Consider the following 18,514-nt stretch of genomic DNA (forward strand, 5'->3'; position numbering starts at 1 on the left):
TAACCAATATTAGAATATTATGCGCAATGACAGATGTGTACAATATCGTTAACTACCATTGTGAATCAAACCCGTCCGTTGTACTTAAACAAATGTTGATGTAAGATCATACATAAGCTCGCTATCATTTCTGCAGTCTGCTTATAGCTAAGGATTACAAGAGACGCCCAGCCCCCAAATATACAAACAATATTCGCTCCCTACGGCTCCCAGTATTTGCAAACGCAGACGAGAAGCCCGCACGTGTCCCCGGGCCCGAAGAGACAAAGGTGTGATTCCGCAAAGTTTTTCCCATAAGGTAAAATCGTTTTCTAATCGTTTTTCTTTTTAAACAATTCATTATTAGTGTGTGGCTGAGGGAATTATAGACACCATCGCTTACTTCGCATTGAAGAAAGGCGGAGAATTCATTTCAGAATCTTTAAATGGATTTGAATCTTTTGGTCTAACTTTCGGTTAAAATCAAGATATTTTGTCAGATGGCAATTCTGACTAGTTTGATCTTTGCAAACATTTATATTTCGATCATGTTTCAAATAATTTTGGATGTGCGTTTCATGGTGGACATATTCTTGAAATTCCTAATTACCATTTTCGTTTCTAATTACATTTCTGGGATTATGAACTGTCACGGTAGCGAGGAAAGGTGAGAGTTCTGCTTTCATTTCTGATGTGACGAGAGTCCAGATTTTGTGCACAGAGGCAGAAATATCTGCCATAGCGGTGTATCAGTTGAATTTGGCATACCTATAATAATCCCTCTTTATGTATCGGACAACGGGAGACAGGAAACTTCTACTGTTTTCTTTTGGTAATTTGAGGGGAAATAAACTTGCAACGTTTTAAAAGACAGCTCGTCCATTTAATCAATTGAATGGAATTGAATGGAGGAATTCGGCCGTTAAATAGTTCTTTTTACAATCTCAAAATTCTTTCCTTAACGTATTATAGATTCTATTTTATTTATTTTTAAATTTTTGAGAGAGACAAATTGATGAAGAGTTGTAAAAAGCAAATTAGCACAATTACTTTGGTATGTAACCAGTTTACTTGGGGTTGGTCAAACGCATTAATACTTGTGTATTAATGTATGGTCCATGTTAGTTAAAACTAATCGTGTAGCAAATTGCGACGGCTGAGTGAACCCTTTGGTTTTTGTGGGAGAAAGATTTATTATGCATTACAGTGATATTTATACATGGACTCAAACGAATAGGTGACACCCACATTATGCGAGAAATACCCGTTCAACCAATCAGCGCCGGGCAAAGAGAGGCAGCAAAAAATAAAATTTGAATTATAATCACATTCAATTAATGGTGATAATGAAGTTTAGATATATGCTTTAGGTTAGTTTAAACAATACAGCTTTTTGGTTTCAGGAGCATTTTCTGGAGGCTGTCTTGTTCAGTTTCAAACTCGACACAAGAATCGTTGTCAAACCATTGAGAGACAAGTTTTGCTCCTAGCGCCTGCACATAACCGCATCTAGATGAACGTTCCTTGCGCCGAACCCTCCGCTATATCCCAGGGTTTAACTTTTATCCATTGATTGGCCGTTTCAGTTCACCTCAAGGAACGGTTAGCAAGAGCTGTGAAGAGTTACTTGAGGGAGAAAGAAAAAGATGTCATTTTTGGCCATCGAGTCCAATTCCCCGTGGCAGGTATGTCGTGTTTTTATATATGTATATATATATATAGTTCACTTTACCATGTTATGTTATATTACTTTGTTGGACATTAACACTCAGATAACGATGGAAGTGTTTAGAAATAAGTACATCTCAACTTTTATTTATGACTGTTACGCGCAAAATCTTTAAAGGGCACTTATTTTTTGGTTGTGTTTTTTTTTTCAAATATCGAAATCTGATACACATGCATATCTCATACCAGGATCAATAAACGTCTGTTAGAAAGCTTACTTTATATAGCCAGTCACAATATTAAGCACCAGTGCATATAACAAAAAGTCTGTAAAGTGGGCTTTTTTTCTTGCCCATAGGTCACCTTTTAATGCGATCAAGAGATCTCGTGTAATATTCAAGATTAAATAACCAATGAAAATTAAACCATGGCTCATCTTCTATATTATGTGACCCTAAGCAATATGAATGCGATACAAGATGGGGATGTTATATTTTTAATGTACGCACGAGAAAACATAGAAATGAACGCTGACTTACATTCGGGGAGGGGGAGACGGTATAGAAACACGACCGGTAGTGTTCGAAAACCCATCCCAAACCAATATATGTTCTTTGGATTTGAAATGTCTACCTTGGTGTGAAAATCTGAACATGTTACGAATCTGGATTATCTTAGACTGTCAGGAATATGGACAAATTTTTTATAGAAGGTATTAACTTTGCTATTTTAAACGATTTTAGACACATCGCCCGTGGTAATATTTCGCGCCGTACTTTTGTTTATGTTTTTCTAAATTGTCGACGAAGAGATTAGTCGCCCCTCAATGATACAAAATTCCTTATGCAAACAGTAATAAAGAATGATATTGAAAAGATAATGTTTAACCAGATTCATTTTTGTATCATTCTGAATCATTCAATGCCCGCGTACTTCAGCAGAACAAAAACAAAATTGGTATGGTAAGGCTAGTGTTCAATTTCAAAAATCACTCGACCTGTGATTTTCAACAATTTGTTATCCCGTGAGTAAATATTTGAATTGGAGAACTTTTTCGTTTTAATTCTGGACAAGATACTTTGAATTGTTTACTTTGCCCCTGGTATACAAGCAATGCGATCTTTTTACTAACTATTTTATAGAATATTTCTTTTGGAAAAAGGTACATTTTCTTGTTTTTGTTTATTACAGAAATTCATGTATGCAAATGATTCGCCTGTATACTTCCGAGGTGCATTACTTAAACGAATAAATACATGTATATACTAGGAAATAAATAATTCATGCAGCGCTACCTCAGATCACGCCAGTTTAGATAGATCTACCTCATACAAACAACACGTCACTTTATCATACCAACTGGGTGTAAGAATGAGAATAAAAAATATGATTTTTACAGTTTTATCTATTTAAAATAATCCAGGCATAACTGGACGTGTTTGCAAAATTGAATTTTTTAATTGAACGCAACAGAAAGACCTATTTTTATGGACCCGACAAAGAGAGCATGATGGATTACTTGCGTTCAACAACACTTGAATTACAAAACTGTAGAACAAAGAAATTACGACCTTTGTCGTTACGTTGTCTCGTCACTTCATTAATTAGTCCACTTTATTAATCTCCAAAATTAACAAAAGCCTACACAATTAACGAATGCTGTGATAAAGTCAAATATTGAGATCTAATGGGGGGTCCTTATTGTTTTAGACCCTTCAATGAGAAATTTCTATTTTATTCCCAAAATTTCATGGATAAAATTTTGACATTTGAATTACTTTTATAATTTACAATGAAAATATCCTTTCGTGAATTGATTCTAATATTCTATGTAAATATGTATGGTTATGTTTTTAATTTGGTTTTTAAAATATATTTATAAAAATTTATTAATATCTGTAACATAGCGCGCCTTTGTTAGGTTTGTTACCCCCCCCCCCCCACCTCCCGCCTTTCTCAGTAAGCTTGATGATGCTGTAGGTCCCGGCTTGGTTTATGGATGACCGTATGTTTTGACTTGCCGTGTGTATTAGAAGCTGGTAAAACAGTTAACTTTGTCACCATTACTGATCGCCCTGTCTGTGTGATGAATACAAACTATATAATTCTGTCAGTTTACAACCAATTATGACACATGTAACGATGACCCTGTCATACCATACCCTGCAGTAACAAGACTTTGAATGGACAACCCAAAACTCACGAAACTCAACAGATGGTTGTATTCAGTCCTTTTCAGAATTCCTTGATGGCTATCGCGAACCATGTAATACATGTGTTTTCTCTCTTTTGTCAGCCGAGGTACTGGCCTTTCACATGATTTATCATCTTTTGTTAATTTTCTGTGTAACTTTACATGAAACGAATGTTGCTACACGTATCCACGACATAAAATCGCCGCATTATTTAAAGTCGTAGTTGGAATCCCTTTCTTTCAATCCCCATTTATATTATCCACGAAGATCGAGTACACGGTGGTTAACACTTAACAGTAATCATCATCATTTTATTGGAAACAATGTTCATTTTCTACGGGAATACTTAATAATTATTTTATTTCAAAATTATATAATAGCGGCGATAAAGAGAGAACATGAAACGAAATCCCGTGAATGGTATCATGATAAATTCTGCGATCGAGCTAACAAACATGCAACGGAACCGAATCCAAGACGAGATTCGGCTTTCTATCTGTTATATACTTAACCCGGTCGTTAATTGTCACCTAGAGCCAAACAACTCGATGGATTATAAAAACTAACAGTCACCCGCGCTTTGCTTTATCTTTATGCCATCTTTTACATCCTATCACATATTTTGTAGTTTATGAACGTAATTTTTCTACTATCCATCGTTTCATTTCTCTGTCAATTGAATAAAACAGTAACTAGTTGACTAAATGCGAGGGTAATGACTTGATAAATCAATATGCTTTATAAACTGTTGACAAGAGGGCCAAATCGTCCCCAGGCCATCACCACAGAGGTTCTATCTGTGTTGCATTGATGGTTTAATTTTCATTGTAAATAAACCAGATCAATTTTCACTTTTGTTGACTGTTTGTTAAGATTTGTTGACAAATCTTGTTACTAATGCCCACAGTTATTTTTTTTTCTGAATTTGGACTTTAAATATGTTTCCTGTATATTTCAATATTGTTGGAATCTATTTTGTTTTGTGTAACGTGTCAGATGTAATATTTCTAATTGTTAAGCATTTGAATGTAGATATTGATAAATGCCTCGTTCTTGTGATTACAAACATTAGATTAACGTTAGCGAGAACAAAAAGTAGCATAAATACAAAGAACAAAATAAAAATATACCTCCAGATAATTTCTTTGTTTTATCTAAAAGCTAGTATATATTTTTCTTTCATTCAGAACACTTGCAATTGCGAACTAATCAATATATAAGTATATTCTCGACAAAAAAAAAAAAAAAAATGCATATATATTTATTCAATTAAACTATCCACTTTTGGAAACAAAAATCAAAAAAGAAATACTTATTCCCCGTTGATTTGGTATACCTTTTTAAATGTAATAAGTTTTTAATCTACTTACAATATAAAAAAAAAAAGAAGAAAAAGATTATTCTAATGATTTTCTATGACAGAAACGGTAAAGCTTTTACATGTACTGACAAAGGTAACAGATTTTTATTACGCGACAATCGGTTTTGATGACTGGTTGTGGATGCGTTCTAATCCTAAAACAACCGGTGCGCGACTTGTCTAATGTAGGCCTGCACCAGCTCTGGAACGTGGCAAACCGAATGCCGATTTATCTTTGTGAAATCAAATTGTCATAAACAGAAGGAAAAATATTTCAGATATTACATATTAAACGCTACCCATTTCTGTAAATTATAGGATATAAAAGATTAGAGACAAATCGAGGACATTAAAATTTCCATTCATCAGAGTTCTATGTGTTGCCTGCTTCAATTTGATCCATTTAATACCGCACGTCACGCCATTTCGAGGGAGAAATGAAAGTTGCTAAAAAGAGTCCAAAGTACAGACACATGACCGACACATAAGATACTAATTATGAAAACCATGATCCTAATTTGATTTTAAAGAATCTGCATCTTTCCATCAATACCAGCAAACGTTCTCTTAGGATTTTTTAAAATATAGAAGACCAATCCAGTGAAATCAATCATTTTCTTGTATAATTTTCTATCATATTCTTTCAGTTGTACTATAAAATCAAAAATAAAAATTTTATTTTGAATTTATCGTTATTTCATTTTATTGTACATTGTACAATTTTAATTGCATTTGAACGTCGAAATTTTCTTGCTGTGTGAATTTAAATTAGCAACTCGTTTCACAATACTGGAGAATATTAAGGCAATGAACACTCATTAATTGATCGCATTCTTTTGTTTCTGTGAAAAATTATGTTAACGAATATTGACCAGAAAAATGGTTAAAAATTCCGCTAAAACAAATCTCATAAAAATGAAGGTTCGTACGCTGATTGCAAAAGGCCGCGTTTATCATTTAGCAAAATTATTGGCATATACGTCAGGGAGAGAAAGACGGATCGATGCAAACAGTATAAAACACCCAGCTGTTTCCGCCATATTCCCGAGTCACACCGGTGCAAAGATGGTCTAGATACTTCCGGTACATAGACTAGGATCAAGAGATTGATTCCCGAATTGTCTACCACTAGTGTCAAGCGTAATGTTCATGCATTCTTTTTTTCTTCTTTTTTTCTTTTTCTTTGAGAACATGCGGCATAGAAGAATTTTGGTAAAATTCATTTTACATAAACAACATGACAAAAATGTAGTTAAGGGGAAATAATATGATTTACATAAAATAACCACCGATAGTATATTTATTTTACTCAAAATGTTGCTAAACAATGACAAACATTGGAGTATTTTAAACAATGGCAAACATTGGAGTATTCTAAACAAAGACAAACGTTGGAGTATTCTAAACAATGACAAACATTGGAATATTCTTGAAGGGAAACGGTGACTACATGTTCAAGGATGGTAGACTTCAGTGCCAAATTGAAGATTAATGAGCATATAATACTTTTTGCTTGTCTGAGTATTAATAATCACCACTCACACACATCGTGGCGGTGTAACTAACACGTCTCCGGTCCACAAACCCTCCCTGGATATTTATAATGATGGTCAAGCTTTCTGACAGCAGGAGCTGTGAAGAATTGCCTGTCCTCACCTTGTTCCCAAGTTTGGTCAAAATTTGTCCGCATCCCTGCAATGATGGACGATGTTTATCGGGCGGCCCTGATGTCATCTTTCACGGTTATTTGTCATCTGGCTGCGATGTGGTCATCCAAGTTACATTTTTGGTGTTGTTTTACGAACTTGACTGAATCACGTTGGTCGTCTACTCAAAGGTTAGGTTAATGGTCCATTTTTTTCTGGTGGAGAGTATGGCATTACCTCTAAATCTTGCCAAATGTCCAACATTTATCTTAAATTATGAAGTTATATACCGTACAGTTTTATTGTTTTACCAAACAGATGTTTTACCAACATTTTTAAAGGTAAAAAAGTCAGTTATTTCTACAATATTGCATTTTTTTTATAACGGAACATGAGGTATATAGTCTTTGTAGTCCTTACTACCTATACAAAACAAGAAAACCAGCCTCAAACAAAGTTGAGTAATCCAGTTTTTAAAGTGTAAACTTCTGGTTATAAGTCGCCCAAAGAGGTGTCTACCACTTATAATGATATCGCGTAATATCTGGTTATCTAGTGTGTGTTTAGGCAATGTTTTTATCCAATACACAACCCACAGACCATTGGCTAACGGAAGCCTTACTCGGTCAAGAGGGTCTTTTTAAGGTCACCTAATACTATCCTCAGGGATTCAGACCCACAATGGTCCTTGGATTTATGTCTTTATCTCCTCACCCTAGGCTTTGTTTATGAAGTGTATTTTGTAAACAATTATTACTAATTAGGATTATCAGTGTCCTTTGGCTACTGCTTTATATATGTGTTAGTGTATTGCAGTGTAGACATAAAGGATCTCTCTTGAATACAAGGCTTGGAGGAAAACATCGCTTCCATTACTAATCTTATGTCGCTGACATAAAATTATTCTTCACACCCGGGAACAGTTTTGTTTTTTGAATGATCTACATAAACCAGAAAATATGATACATCATTATTACATAACTGCATGGTGTTCTTTCATAGGATAGCCAATATGATGATATATCTCTAACGCATGAACAGTGTGTTTCTGGAGAGCGGAAGTTGATTGCCGGCGGCAGGAATTGTGGGTGATGTCAATTTCCTCTTATGACATCTGCCAATCACTCAATTGTTTTATCCACCCAACATCAGCTGCTGAATAATTAAGTAACCTCACATACATGAATAAAGCTTTTACATTATCAATAAGCATCTCACACAACGCAAATTGGCCACTGAACAAGTATCTAATAGTAAATAACATTGTACTCATTTGCATTATAAAGATGAAAAACCGAGACTTGAAAAGTATTCACTAATTAAAAAGAACGTTTTAAAAGCTTTTGTTTCTTCCTTCTTGTGGAACGGAAATAGCAATTTTGATCAGCAGTATAGTTTTGTCTACGTGCTTCTCAATACTGAAATCTGAATCGGGTCTTCGTTCTTATTTTAACCCGAACTATCGCAGACAGAAACTACAAATTAGCCATGACAGTGTCTCAATGTGAGTTCCTGTCAATGGGGGGAAAGTGTAGAGTTTCATCAACTTTGCATTTTTCATATTCAAATCAAGGTTGCAAAAGACTTTCAAACCGTAAAGAATACGAAATGAGATACAAAGTTTAAGACATCGTTGTAGATAGAAAGAAGAATTGAATTAGAAAAAATGCCAAATTATACGGTTGTTCGATCATCTCGGTTTTCACAAGTCCGGTCCCCGTGATTTCGGGGTTTAATTCGATCGTTCTGACAGTCTCTTGACGCTCTCCTCGATCCAGCCAGAATTGTCGGTTGTGTGTGTACGCTCTTCAAAAGGTTTTTATCGCTCTAAAGTTACCTTGTGAAAACTTAACCTTTTGAAATAAGATAAGATATTTTAATGATCATGAAACTCAAAGCAAATCTTTTTTATCCGGTTTTCATTCTTCTAATTTATCCGTCACATGTTATCAAGTGTACTTTAGAAAACACAATACATGTACATGCACCTTTCAAAAATAGAATCAGTGCATCATATAAAACCAAAAGTCGCGTAATAAAGTTTATTTCAGAATCATTTGAAGTCTTTAAAACTTGTTTTTGTGTCTATTCATGTTTTTATGTGTCATACAATTTCGTGAGAGTTGATGGACTATTTTTCACTTACTGGCGAGAACTACACCGCATTGACAAGACGTTCAAAGTATCCACGATGAATACGGCTATTCTCTCTCACAGATATGTCATTTGTTATCTACTGAGCTGTGCTGGGCGTTGTAAGGTTTCATGTCATCATCTTCACCTTTTCTGAACGCCGGAATCTTTTCATCTTACCCACCTGCATTCTGTTATCTATAGTTTCAATGCTTCATCCGTAAATAATATGGCAGATGTCAGGACCGACGACTCATAGAGCCTAATTAATCTGACGTCATCTGATATATCAAAACAAATAAATTACGATGATGAGATTATTAGACTAACCAAATAATTTATCAAGAGATATTTTTGCTTGAAATCTTCAAAGAATGTTAAATAAACAATGTTAATTATTTCTAAGTCTTATTAATTTAAACAGGAATTAGTCAGAGATTATTTTTCACCCACAAATAGTAAACATGTTAGGGCAGTAAAATTTCCTTCAAATTTACATCGCAGTATATAGAAATGTGAACTTAAAGTTTCGTCATGAACTTGTATGATGCAATCAATTTCGGCAACAAATTAAATTCATGAAATAGACCTCTCTTTCTCTCGTCCATCTGTCTGTCCGTACAAATTTGTAAGGTCATCGTTGTATTTTAGGCCCTTTCCCTTGATCAGGCGGTTCCCCGTGGAGTCCTATTGATGCTTGGCCTTGATGCGACCTGGACTTGTTACAGTTATCTGTCTATATGTAATCCCATATCCCAATTTGCCATATCCTGATATTGTTGAATGCAACTCCATTGCCATTCAGTGGATTTTTTCTTAATACTTTTTAATAGTCTGATCCTGATTTTGTATGAAGAATCTGTACGACAAGTTGTTGTTAAGCCAATGCAGGATACACTAAGGTGTACTGGAAGTCCGGTAGAACTGTTGTATGTTTTCAATACCTAGCGCCGTCCTGTCTGAGACTGTGTAAGGCTCTATTGTTCCAATCTATGTTGATCCCCTACTTCAACACCACAACAACTGCAAAAGCTAGAGAAAACCATTTTAAAACTGAAGAGACTTTATTCAACCTTGATACCTACTTCAATAGAGAAAGTCTGAAGAATGAAAAGAGTATAAATCTTCTTATTCTGCTCTTTATTGAATTTAATCTCAACTTCAAATATTGTAATCCCTAAAGACTAAATAATGATCTTTCTCTATTTCAAGTTACATAAATTTCTTGGACCAAGGTGTAAAAACGGAGACGAAGTCAAAACTTTAAGGATTTTAATGATTTTCAATTGATTTTTCTCAACATTGATTTTTGAAAGTAATATCTTAAGTATGATTTGCAATTCAATCTAAACGCCTTGAGTGATGAAAAACAAACCGTTATAGATCATTCGTGGACAAGTGTTAAGATCATCTGTAGAAAATACGTGAACACTTTTCGTAAAAAAAAAATATGTCAATGCAGAATTACTTGCACCAGAAGCTTTTTGAATAATTCCATCAGCAGTAATCTTATTTTCTTAAAAATTAGTATTTTTTGTTTTATCACTTTACTTGATATTTTATATCATATCAAAACTGTTAGAAACGTATGCGTGATATTGGAACTTGGTTTGAGAACACATGGGAAATGCATTTTTTCTAAACATTTTTGGCGTGAAATACTTGAGAAAAATTAATGCTATCGTCTCCTCAAAATAAAAAAGTAATATCACAACATCAAATTTAGCAGTACAAGGCTTGACTATGAAAAGAAGAGGTTCATCAACTTAATGAATTAATAAGTACATGGTACTTACAAATTTGGACAAAAACGAGTCTGGTCATGAAAGGAATTGCGCCTGGTCATACACCCAATGCAACATGATTTGCCGCTAAAATTCAGATCTTTACAAGTAATCAGAAATAAAGTTTATTACATGTATTGCTGATTTAGAAGGTCAGCAAAGTTAAATAAATGTAAAAGTCTAACCCTTTGGTTTTACTTTATCACATTTAGTCATAAGCACTTTTTGAAAATTGGAAGAGTTAACTCCCGTTATGAGAAAACCATTACATGCGCCATAATTTCAATAAAATTTACAAACCGGTTGAACAATGTTATTGTTGTTTTATTCTTAACATAGATGTCTCTTTTATGAGTAGAACTCTTCAGTGCATGAATTAGAAGAAAAAATTCTCCATCATTTTATTTGACCTTCATTTTAACTTCACTAAACATCATGCTCGGGAATAGATACTATATATACCAGTATCGTATAGTGATGTCTTTTTTACCCAAGAAAAACACCTTCTATTTAGTGTACGTTGGTTAGTCTTTCTCGTATATTTAGATTGAATCAAGAAATATTGCAATATACTTTAGACAAAATCTCACCAACCTATAGGCAATGGAAAGCATTTTATCGCGGAGAGATATTAGGGTTATATGTCCCTGTTTCTCCCACAGGCGTGCGATGGCGGTGAAAGATATTGGGTAGAAATTGTTTCAAAGTTATCATATCGTGATCTGTGCTTTACCAGACCTTTTGTTTATATATGCTTGGCATATTTAATCATCGTTTGGACTTTGTCTAGGGGCCATTGCTTTTGCTCACTCAATTTCTTTAATGCAGATTATGTCTGTTTTGTAAGTGTGTATTCTATATTTGTATCAATAATTCAATATTCACAAATCAACTCCGATATCAAAAGTAGTTAGGGTTGTTACTGTCGTACAGAATTCATTTAAATATCAAAAATTATTTCGTTTGCATTTTCTCATTGAAATCATTATACACTGTATATTTTTCGCTTCCGTTGAAATAAAATCATTTTCCCACGACGCATTTACTTGAGAGATCGAAATATTGGTGTGAAACAAAATAAAATGCAATTTGTGTTCCAATTGAAAAGTACTTGTTTGTTTGCATAACAATTCACTAAAAATGGACAACCGAGAATTAAGTCGGAGATAAGTCAATTAGCGGTTCCGTGCGGTGTGCCTTGTGCTTTTTGTCCAGTGGCATTAGATCATTACACAAGAGCGTTACTCTCCAGTTCAATATGACGCAATACTGACAGCGTCAATAAGACACCGTCTGTGCGAAAACAAGAAATACTTCACAATCGGACTATAATAGAAAAAGTACCGATGTTTATACAGCTCCAGGAGATTTTCCTGGGTCTATACAATCGTTTAATTAATTCATTATTCTGTTAATTCTATACATAAATAAACAGGGAGGAATCTAAATTTGATAATTGCTTAGCCCCTTTTTTATAACGATAGGTCTAAAGGGGGAAATATGAAGATCCTAAACGTATTAGTTTGAGGAGGGGATCTAAATATTCTTTTATAATGTTTTTATAAATATATAATACATAATATATATATATATATATATATATATATATATATATATATATATATATAAAAGGAACAATAACATATTAAAATCCTAAACGCATCAGTTTAGGGAGGGGATCTAAACTTTGTTTATGTTTTTATATATACATAATAAATAAAAAATATTTTTTGACGATTATAATAAAAGTTGCATGTCTAGATAACATATTCGTTTTATATCATTTTCGGAAAATAAATCCTATGGCGTCATATTATTTTTCATTTGTCGTATTTATTCAACAAGGATCCATTGATAGAACCCAGTAAACTGAAAACTGACCAAGAGATCTACAAACAAATCGTCAATAAAATTCTGAATCGTATATGAGTATTTTCCCTTTGAACTAACAATATCCATTATACCTGGGAGTAGCTTAATACATGATGCATAGAACACTGAATAAACATTATGATAAGCACATCACATATTATTTAAATTAGCACCGTAGGCCCCGCCTATCTTACACGCCCACTGGTTTGTCACTGAAGCGTGCTCAGCGCTGACAAGCCCCAAATATTCCATACGTAGCTCGTTGGACTTATTTTGGATATATGCCTTTGGGCTAGATGTGCCGTAGCGAATCCTTGTGAATCGGTTTTATCTATTCATGCTGACTTCAAATTTGAAAAAAAATAAATCAACTTGCTGTTTTTACGGGAAAACAGTTGTTAGGTAATAATTTTGTACACATGTGCTGGACATTTAAACTTCTTGAACAGTAATCAGTTGAATCGTGAAATCATTGAAATGGAACATTGAGAGCATTTACAATTTACTGGATCGAACTTCACCCCCAGGGATAGAACGTAGTAAGTGTTGTCCCAATATGGCACAAGTGAGCCCCGTGGGCCACGTAGCGACAGCGGAGGAAACTGGGCAGGCGAAGGTGAACGGGAGCGGATCCATAACTGATTTAGATCAATCACAAAATTACTATCGTAAGGAGGAAATGCCCGAGGCTTTTAATGGATTATTATCGGAATCAGAGGTGCATATACTACTCTTTTTTTTTTTTAAATTCAGCCTTAAAATTTAATTCTTATGTATAAAAAGAAGTCTTGAAGGTTTATTTGCATTTAAAATTAACCGCAGGGGTCTTGGCGATTTCTTTGGGCTAAAAAGATCTCGGCTATTCTCATTGTAACTTTTGAAAATATTTAAATGATCGATTAAACGTAAAGCTTAGAAAATAGAATATTTTCTGTATATTAAGAAATTAATCCTTTCCTGAATGACTGTCCAAAATAAACTAAACAGGTTCGATTAACACATCTCCTATTCGATGTTGACAAAGAGGAGAGACGATTTTAATATGAAATGAAAATTTTGTAACTTTTTGTTTTTCTTTGTTGGTAGTCGCGTTGTGTTTTCATATTTTGATGGGTTAATTCATCCCCGCAGTTATGCGAGAGGATACTTGCTGACTAATTGAATTCCAGGAAGAAAGAAGGGAGTGACTAAAAAATCCAATATTCACCCTCCCCCTTCACACTTCATTTGTATACTCATCCTGGCCTTGCTTCATGACGCAGTAGATAAAGCCGATGGACCTATCTTAATATTGCCGTGTACTTTTTTTCTTGAATTAAAGAAATAATGCCTGAATCTTACGCATACACGGTATAGTCAGAGAATTTTCGCCTGTAATTTTGTGCCATATTTCACCCAGTGTCTTTATTTTCAGCTTTTATTTGATGCTCATGCTTGAAGGTAAATATATTTTATTTTTTCACTTTCTACAGGATCGTCGGGATGTCAGCAGTCATGGCGGTTTGGGACAGTTGGTTAGCAGTGTGTCAACCGCTGGTTCGTTTCCACCAGCCCCTCGACTTTCTCATACCCCGACATCAGATTTCCAGCCACCATATTTCCCCCCTCCCTACAACCTTCCATCCCAACAAACAATGGACTTTCATCACCCTCACTTCAATGCGGACTCATATTCACATCTGAGTAACTTTCATCAACAATCACAACAGCATTATCATCAGCTTCATCCCCCGGAGCGAAATGTGCTGCGCTACAAAGAAGAACCTCTTCATAATATGCACCCTGGACTAACGCCACCTCACTCAGACTATGGCGGGATCCGCCGCCCAGATATTCTTATGTCCGGGGGACACCCATTAGGTTTTGGTGATCAGAATACAAATTTGTTAAATATTCACCCCTCAGCAGGATTGCCGGGAATTGAAGAAGGGATCCACCAGGTAAGAGTGAAGCCTGTTTTTATTATTACAATTTATAATTTTCTCACTAAGAAATCTCACTAATCTCAGTGTGTAAGAGCGGACATGGATTGAAGGAAGATGTGACTATAAATTGTTGGGAAATTATACGTTAGTGGGGTAGTGCATCTCCCCAGCCCTATCATTAGACAACTGTGGGCTGGAGTTTAGTTACATTCGATATTTCAACTCATCTTAATACTACAAATTGTTATGAAATGTTCTCTCTCTGTCTCGCACTTAATTGGTAATTTATCGGGAAGAGGCGATATAAAATGAAGCATTAAATTTGTGAGGTTTCCGCAATGAATAATTGGATAGAAAACTGTTCAATTCATAGCTTCTTTACTGGTATAGTTAGAAAAATAAGAAAGAATTTGATGGGGTAATCTGGTCTTCGACGTAGTTCTAATTCAGACACTCCGTAGAGATAAAATGTATTCATTAGTTTAACGGTATACGCAGGTTTTTTTGATAAGAGAGACTTTTAGGCGTTTGATTTTATTTGTTTTTATTAATGTATCCTATGACTTGTAATATATCTAGTAAATTGTTAATTATTTTTACCCCAAGGCGATACGATAACATAAATATTTCATGTGTACGGTGTCTGTGATCTAACAGTACACTGAAAATTCCCCGAGGCATTTCACGTGGAAACACAGATCCACTAAAGCACATGTTTAAGTTAGATGATAAGTAAATTGGAAAACAGAAAAATATATGATGATTGCTCTTATCCCAAATCCACTGTTTGATTTCCTTTGGATAGAAATGTATATATATAGTATACAACGTGTTATCAATTTAAGAATAATTTAGTAATTTGGTGTGTATTTTTCTTTGTTTATTTATCTTATTTCCAAAATATTCATATTCTGAAAATTGTGAATTCATTCAGACATGACTAAATGTTCATGCTGGCGCCATATAAATTCGTGTCTACGTCATATCTTTATTTTTATACAATATAAAAAGCTTAGATTGAAATTAGATATCAAAATAATATTTTTTTTCCATTGTTTTCCAATCATATTGAATTTTTTTAAATAATTGTCTAAAGTGTTTAAAATTCATAATAAAGGACTCTATGGATTTTTTTCAAACAATTGAATAAAACCATTTTTTTTTTCATTTATGGTCACAATTTGCAAAATAATGCAAAAAATATCGAGCAGTTAAACATGAAGCAGTCGCCAAACTTTGCCAACCACATTCTATTAACTCATTTCCAACGAAATTTTCTAAAGCCTTTGAAATTTTCTTTTGCTATTGTAACATTTAATTCAGAATATAATCACTTTACACGATCTAAACATTTTCCTTTAATTCTGTCACTTTCTCGAATTCCTACCGGAATAAATGATGCTGCTCATTAGAGCATTTTGACGTGATGTAACAAACTAAAATAATAAACCGGAGACAGGTATATCTCGGCACTGTTTCCGGATTGACAAATCATACGTACACTTCTCCACAATAGAGTCTGTTTAAATTCTATTTGTAATGTTGATCTTTAATTAAAATTCCCACCCATGCAAGATGCTAGAGAGTTACTCCGAAGCCATTTTATTTGATCGAGGCTGTCCTATCTCCATTGAGAACTGGTAAATAGACGTTTCCTTTTAACATTCGACATTAATCGAGTATTTTTAAGTACGGACCAAAAGGACTGCAGACCCTTTTACCAACCCTTTTAGTAATGGGCGCAGGCAACCGTAACCTTAGCAACACTTTCGAGTCTCGCGTGGACAATATCCGATAAATTTCAGGTGTTTTCGGTTTGCCATGTTGGTGAGGAGGTAGTGCAGATATTCTGTAACTTGTAACATTGTCAACCAGTCTCCTCGTAGATTGCTCCAGTGTGATAGGTCTACTCTGCGCTTACAAAGGGTTCAGTAGTTTATGTGCATTCATCATCACAGGCCAATGTTTTCTCTCTCATATAAATCTCTTTTATATCAGTTCCATGCATGTCGGAATGCCCCGTCTTGTTACACCAAAGGTCGTCCAGTTTTCGTCCCCTTTCTCTGACGTCGGTCTTGTACACTGAAAAAAAGCCCTCATTGTGAGATGCTTACTCTCACTAACTTTGATAAATGGTTGAAAGTAAATATATTTTGTTATATAGCACATGGGAAAGTAACACCGCCGCACCGTGACACTGTCTTCTCTGTATAAAAGTACTTATTGTTGCGTTACATAAATCAGGCATTTACATTTTGACACTTGAATGCATCTTTATTAAGTTGTTGCTAAGTCACTCAAGGAAAAGCATTTACATGAATATTTCAAAGCAATAATTCATTCCCATAGAAAACTATAAAACTGGATTGCCTATTAATTTATATGAAATTTTGCAAGCTATATATATATAGATATATATATAATCTGAATTTGCAAATTTACTATTATTTTACCAGACATGTAAAAATACATCTGCATATCTAACACTGAATGCACTCTAGTGAAATCTAACACACACATATTTTCCACCTGGATGAATTCAATTACACCATTTTTCTTTAATCTCCCTCTCTCTCGCACATTCAGACAGTAACAAAGAAATGATAGATACTATAAGACTTTATGAAAACGAAGTATGAAACTATCTATGCAAAATGGTACTGTACATTTTTAGATACAAAAAATTATGATTTTTTAAAATTACAATAAATAAATATTCCACGTTCTACATGTAATGTATATAACATTGAGATATGATGTTTTCCTTTCTTATTCTCTTAAACTACTGGACAATGTATCTTATCCTCGCTGCAAATCGTCTCGGTGTGACAGAAAACATTTTAATCCATAAAATTTGTTTAAATTACTCCTTTTACATTTATTCTCAAGTGTTTGAGAAGAGATAAAAATATTTTAAGTATCCATGATAATAGATACCGTCTGTTGGTCTACTGCCGTTTTAAGTGAATACTGAAGAATGAGTGAAGATGCTCTCATGCCCCGGTGTTTGAAGTAGAAAACAAACTTTGTTCAATTGAATTATAATAGCAACACTATTCTGTATAGATCAAATATTGAAAATAGAACGTTTTTTTTCTTTTAAAGCTTTTTAAATTTGAAAAAAAAGAGCCAATATAATTGTTATCTAGACATTTGTACATGTCTATTGTGGTTTTAAAAGGCAATATAGCAATTCTAATGAGCATTCAAAATTGATCAAGAAAATTTGTCGGCGTTTTGACCATCAGTACCATATTATTTGCGAAGAGAAGCCTAGGGGCCTAATTTTCAGCCGGGGTCCCTATCGATTGGCCAGAACCTTTTCTACTTCTTCGGGCACCGTAAACCTTATTGGACCAGTATTGGAAAAGCGAATTCAAATCTAAGATAGCTATAGGGCTTCTCATATTGTCTCGCGTATTTTTTTATTCTTTGCACGGATTTGATAAAAAAAAAAATCTGGTTCATTTTAAATTTTCTTTAGCATTCTTGTTTTCTTTTATTACAAACGTGAGTGAAATTTTTCAGATGATATCTACGCATTAAAGCACAGAAATAGATTTTGGCCTTTTAAATTTTTTCTAGTCATCAATATGTACTAGGAGCGGGATGACCAGAGTTTCTAGTTTCAAAACCCAAACGAACAATATGTACCATTATCGTCTTGTGATCCAGTGATATTTAATGGACGTTTGACCTATCATCTGACCACGTTCCCTCCAAGTTCTTATATAACAGCGAAATGACCACGGTCATTCACGACCTACTTTATCCCCCGTCACTGCTCTTTCATCCACAATCGGAATTCGAGGACATGAAATATTATGACTTTTTAATTCCGAGGTCGTTCTCATAAACATTTCAAAAACTGCAAATTAGTGAACAGTATCATCAGAATTTTAAAAGGACCACCATTAGTGTTAGATCAGTGCTGCTTTTAGATAGACCGTGT

At 34.3% G+C, this 18,514-nt stretch overlaps 2 protein-coding genes across 6 annotated transcripts in view; both read left to right on the forward strand.

Moving 5' to 3' along the window:
- LOC125670354 (solute carrier family 17 member 9-like) overlaps window positions 1–18,514 on the forward strand; it is a 960,148-nt gene that overhangs the window by 76,147 nt on the left and 865,487 nt on the right. The gene's annotated exons all lie outside the window — the stretch shown is intronic.
- Window positions 58–18,514, forward strand: part of LOC125670353 (transcription factor AP-2-epsilon-like) — a 27,899-nt gene continuing 9,442 nt past the window's right edge. Inside the window, exons 1-3 of one of the 4 annotated variants that reach the window (XM_056161992.1) lie at window positions 58–298; window positions 1,383–1,664; window positions 14,110–14,577. In XM_056161992.1, coding sequence (XP_056017967.1) covers window positions 1,626–1,664; window positions 14,110–14,577 — 507 coding nt within the window. In that variant the 5' untranslated portion in view covers window positions 58–298; window positions 1,383–1,625. Of the gene's footprint in view, window positions 299–1,366; window positions 1,665–12,907; window positions 13,356–13,862; window positions 13,988–14,109; window positions 14,578–18,514 lie in introns of those variants that run through there. The other 3 variants (XM_048905466.2, XM_048905465.2, XM_048905467.2) reach the window with 3 other exon arrangements.

The sequence above is a fragment of the Ostrea edulis genome, chromosome 4 (assembly GCF_947568905.1).
Source record: "Ostrea edulis chromosome 4, xbOstEdul1.1, whole genome shotgun sequence".
In the NCBI taxonomy this organism is placed as follows: domain Eukaryota; kingdom Metazoa; phylum Mollusca; class Bivalvia; order Ostreida; family Ostreidae; genus Ostrea; species Ostrea edulis.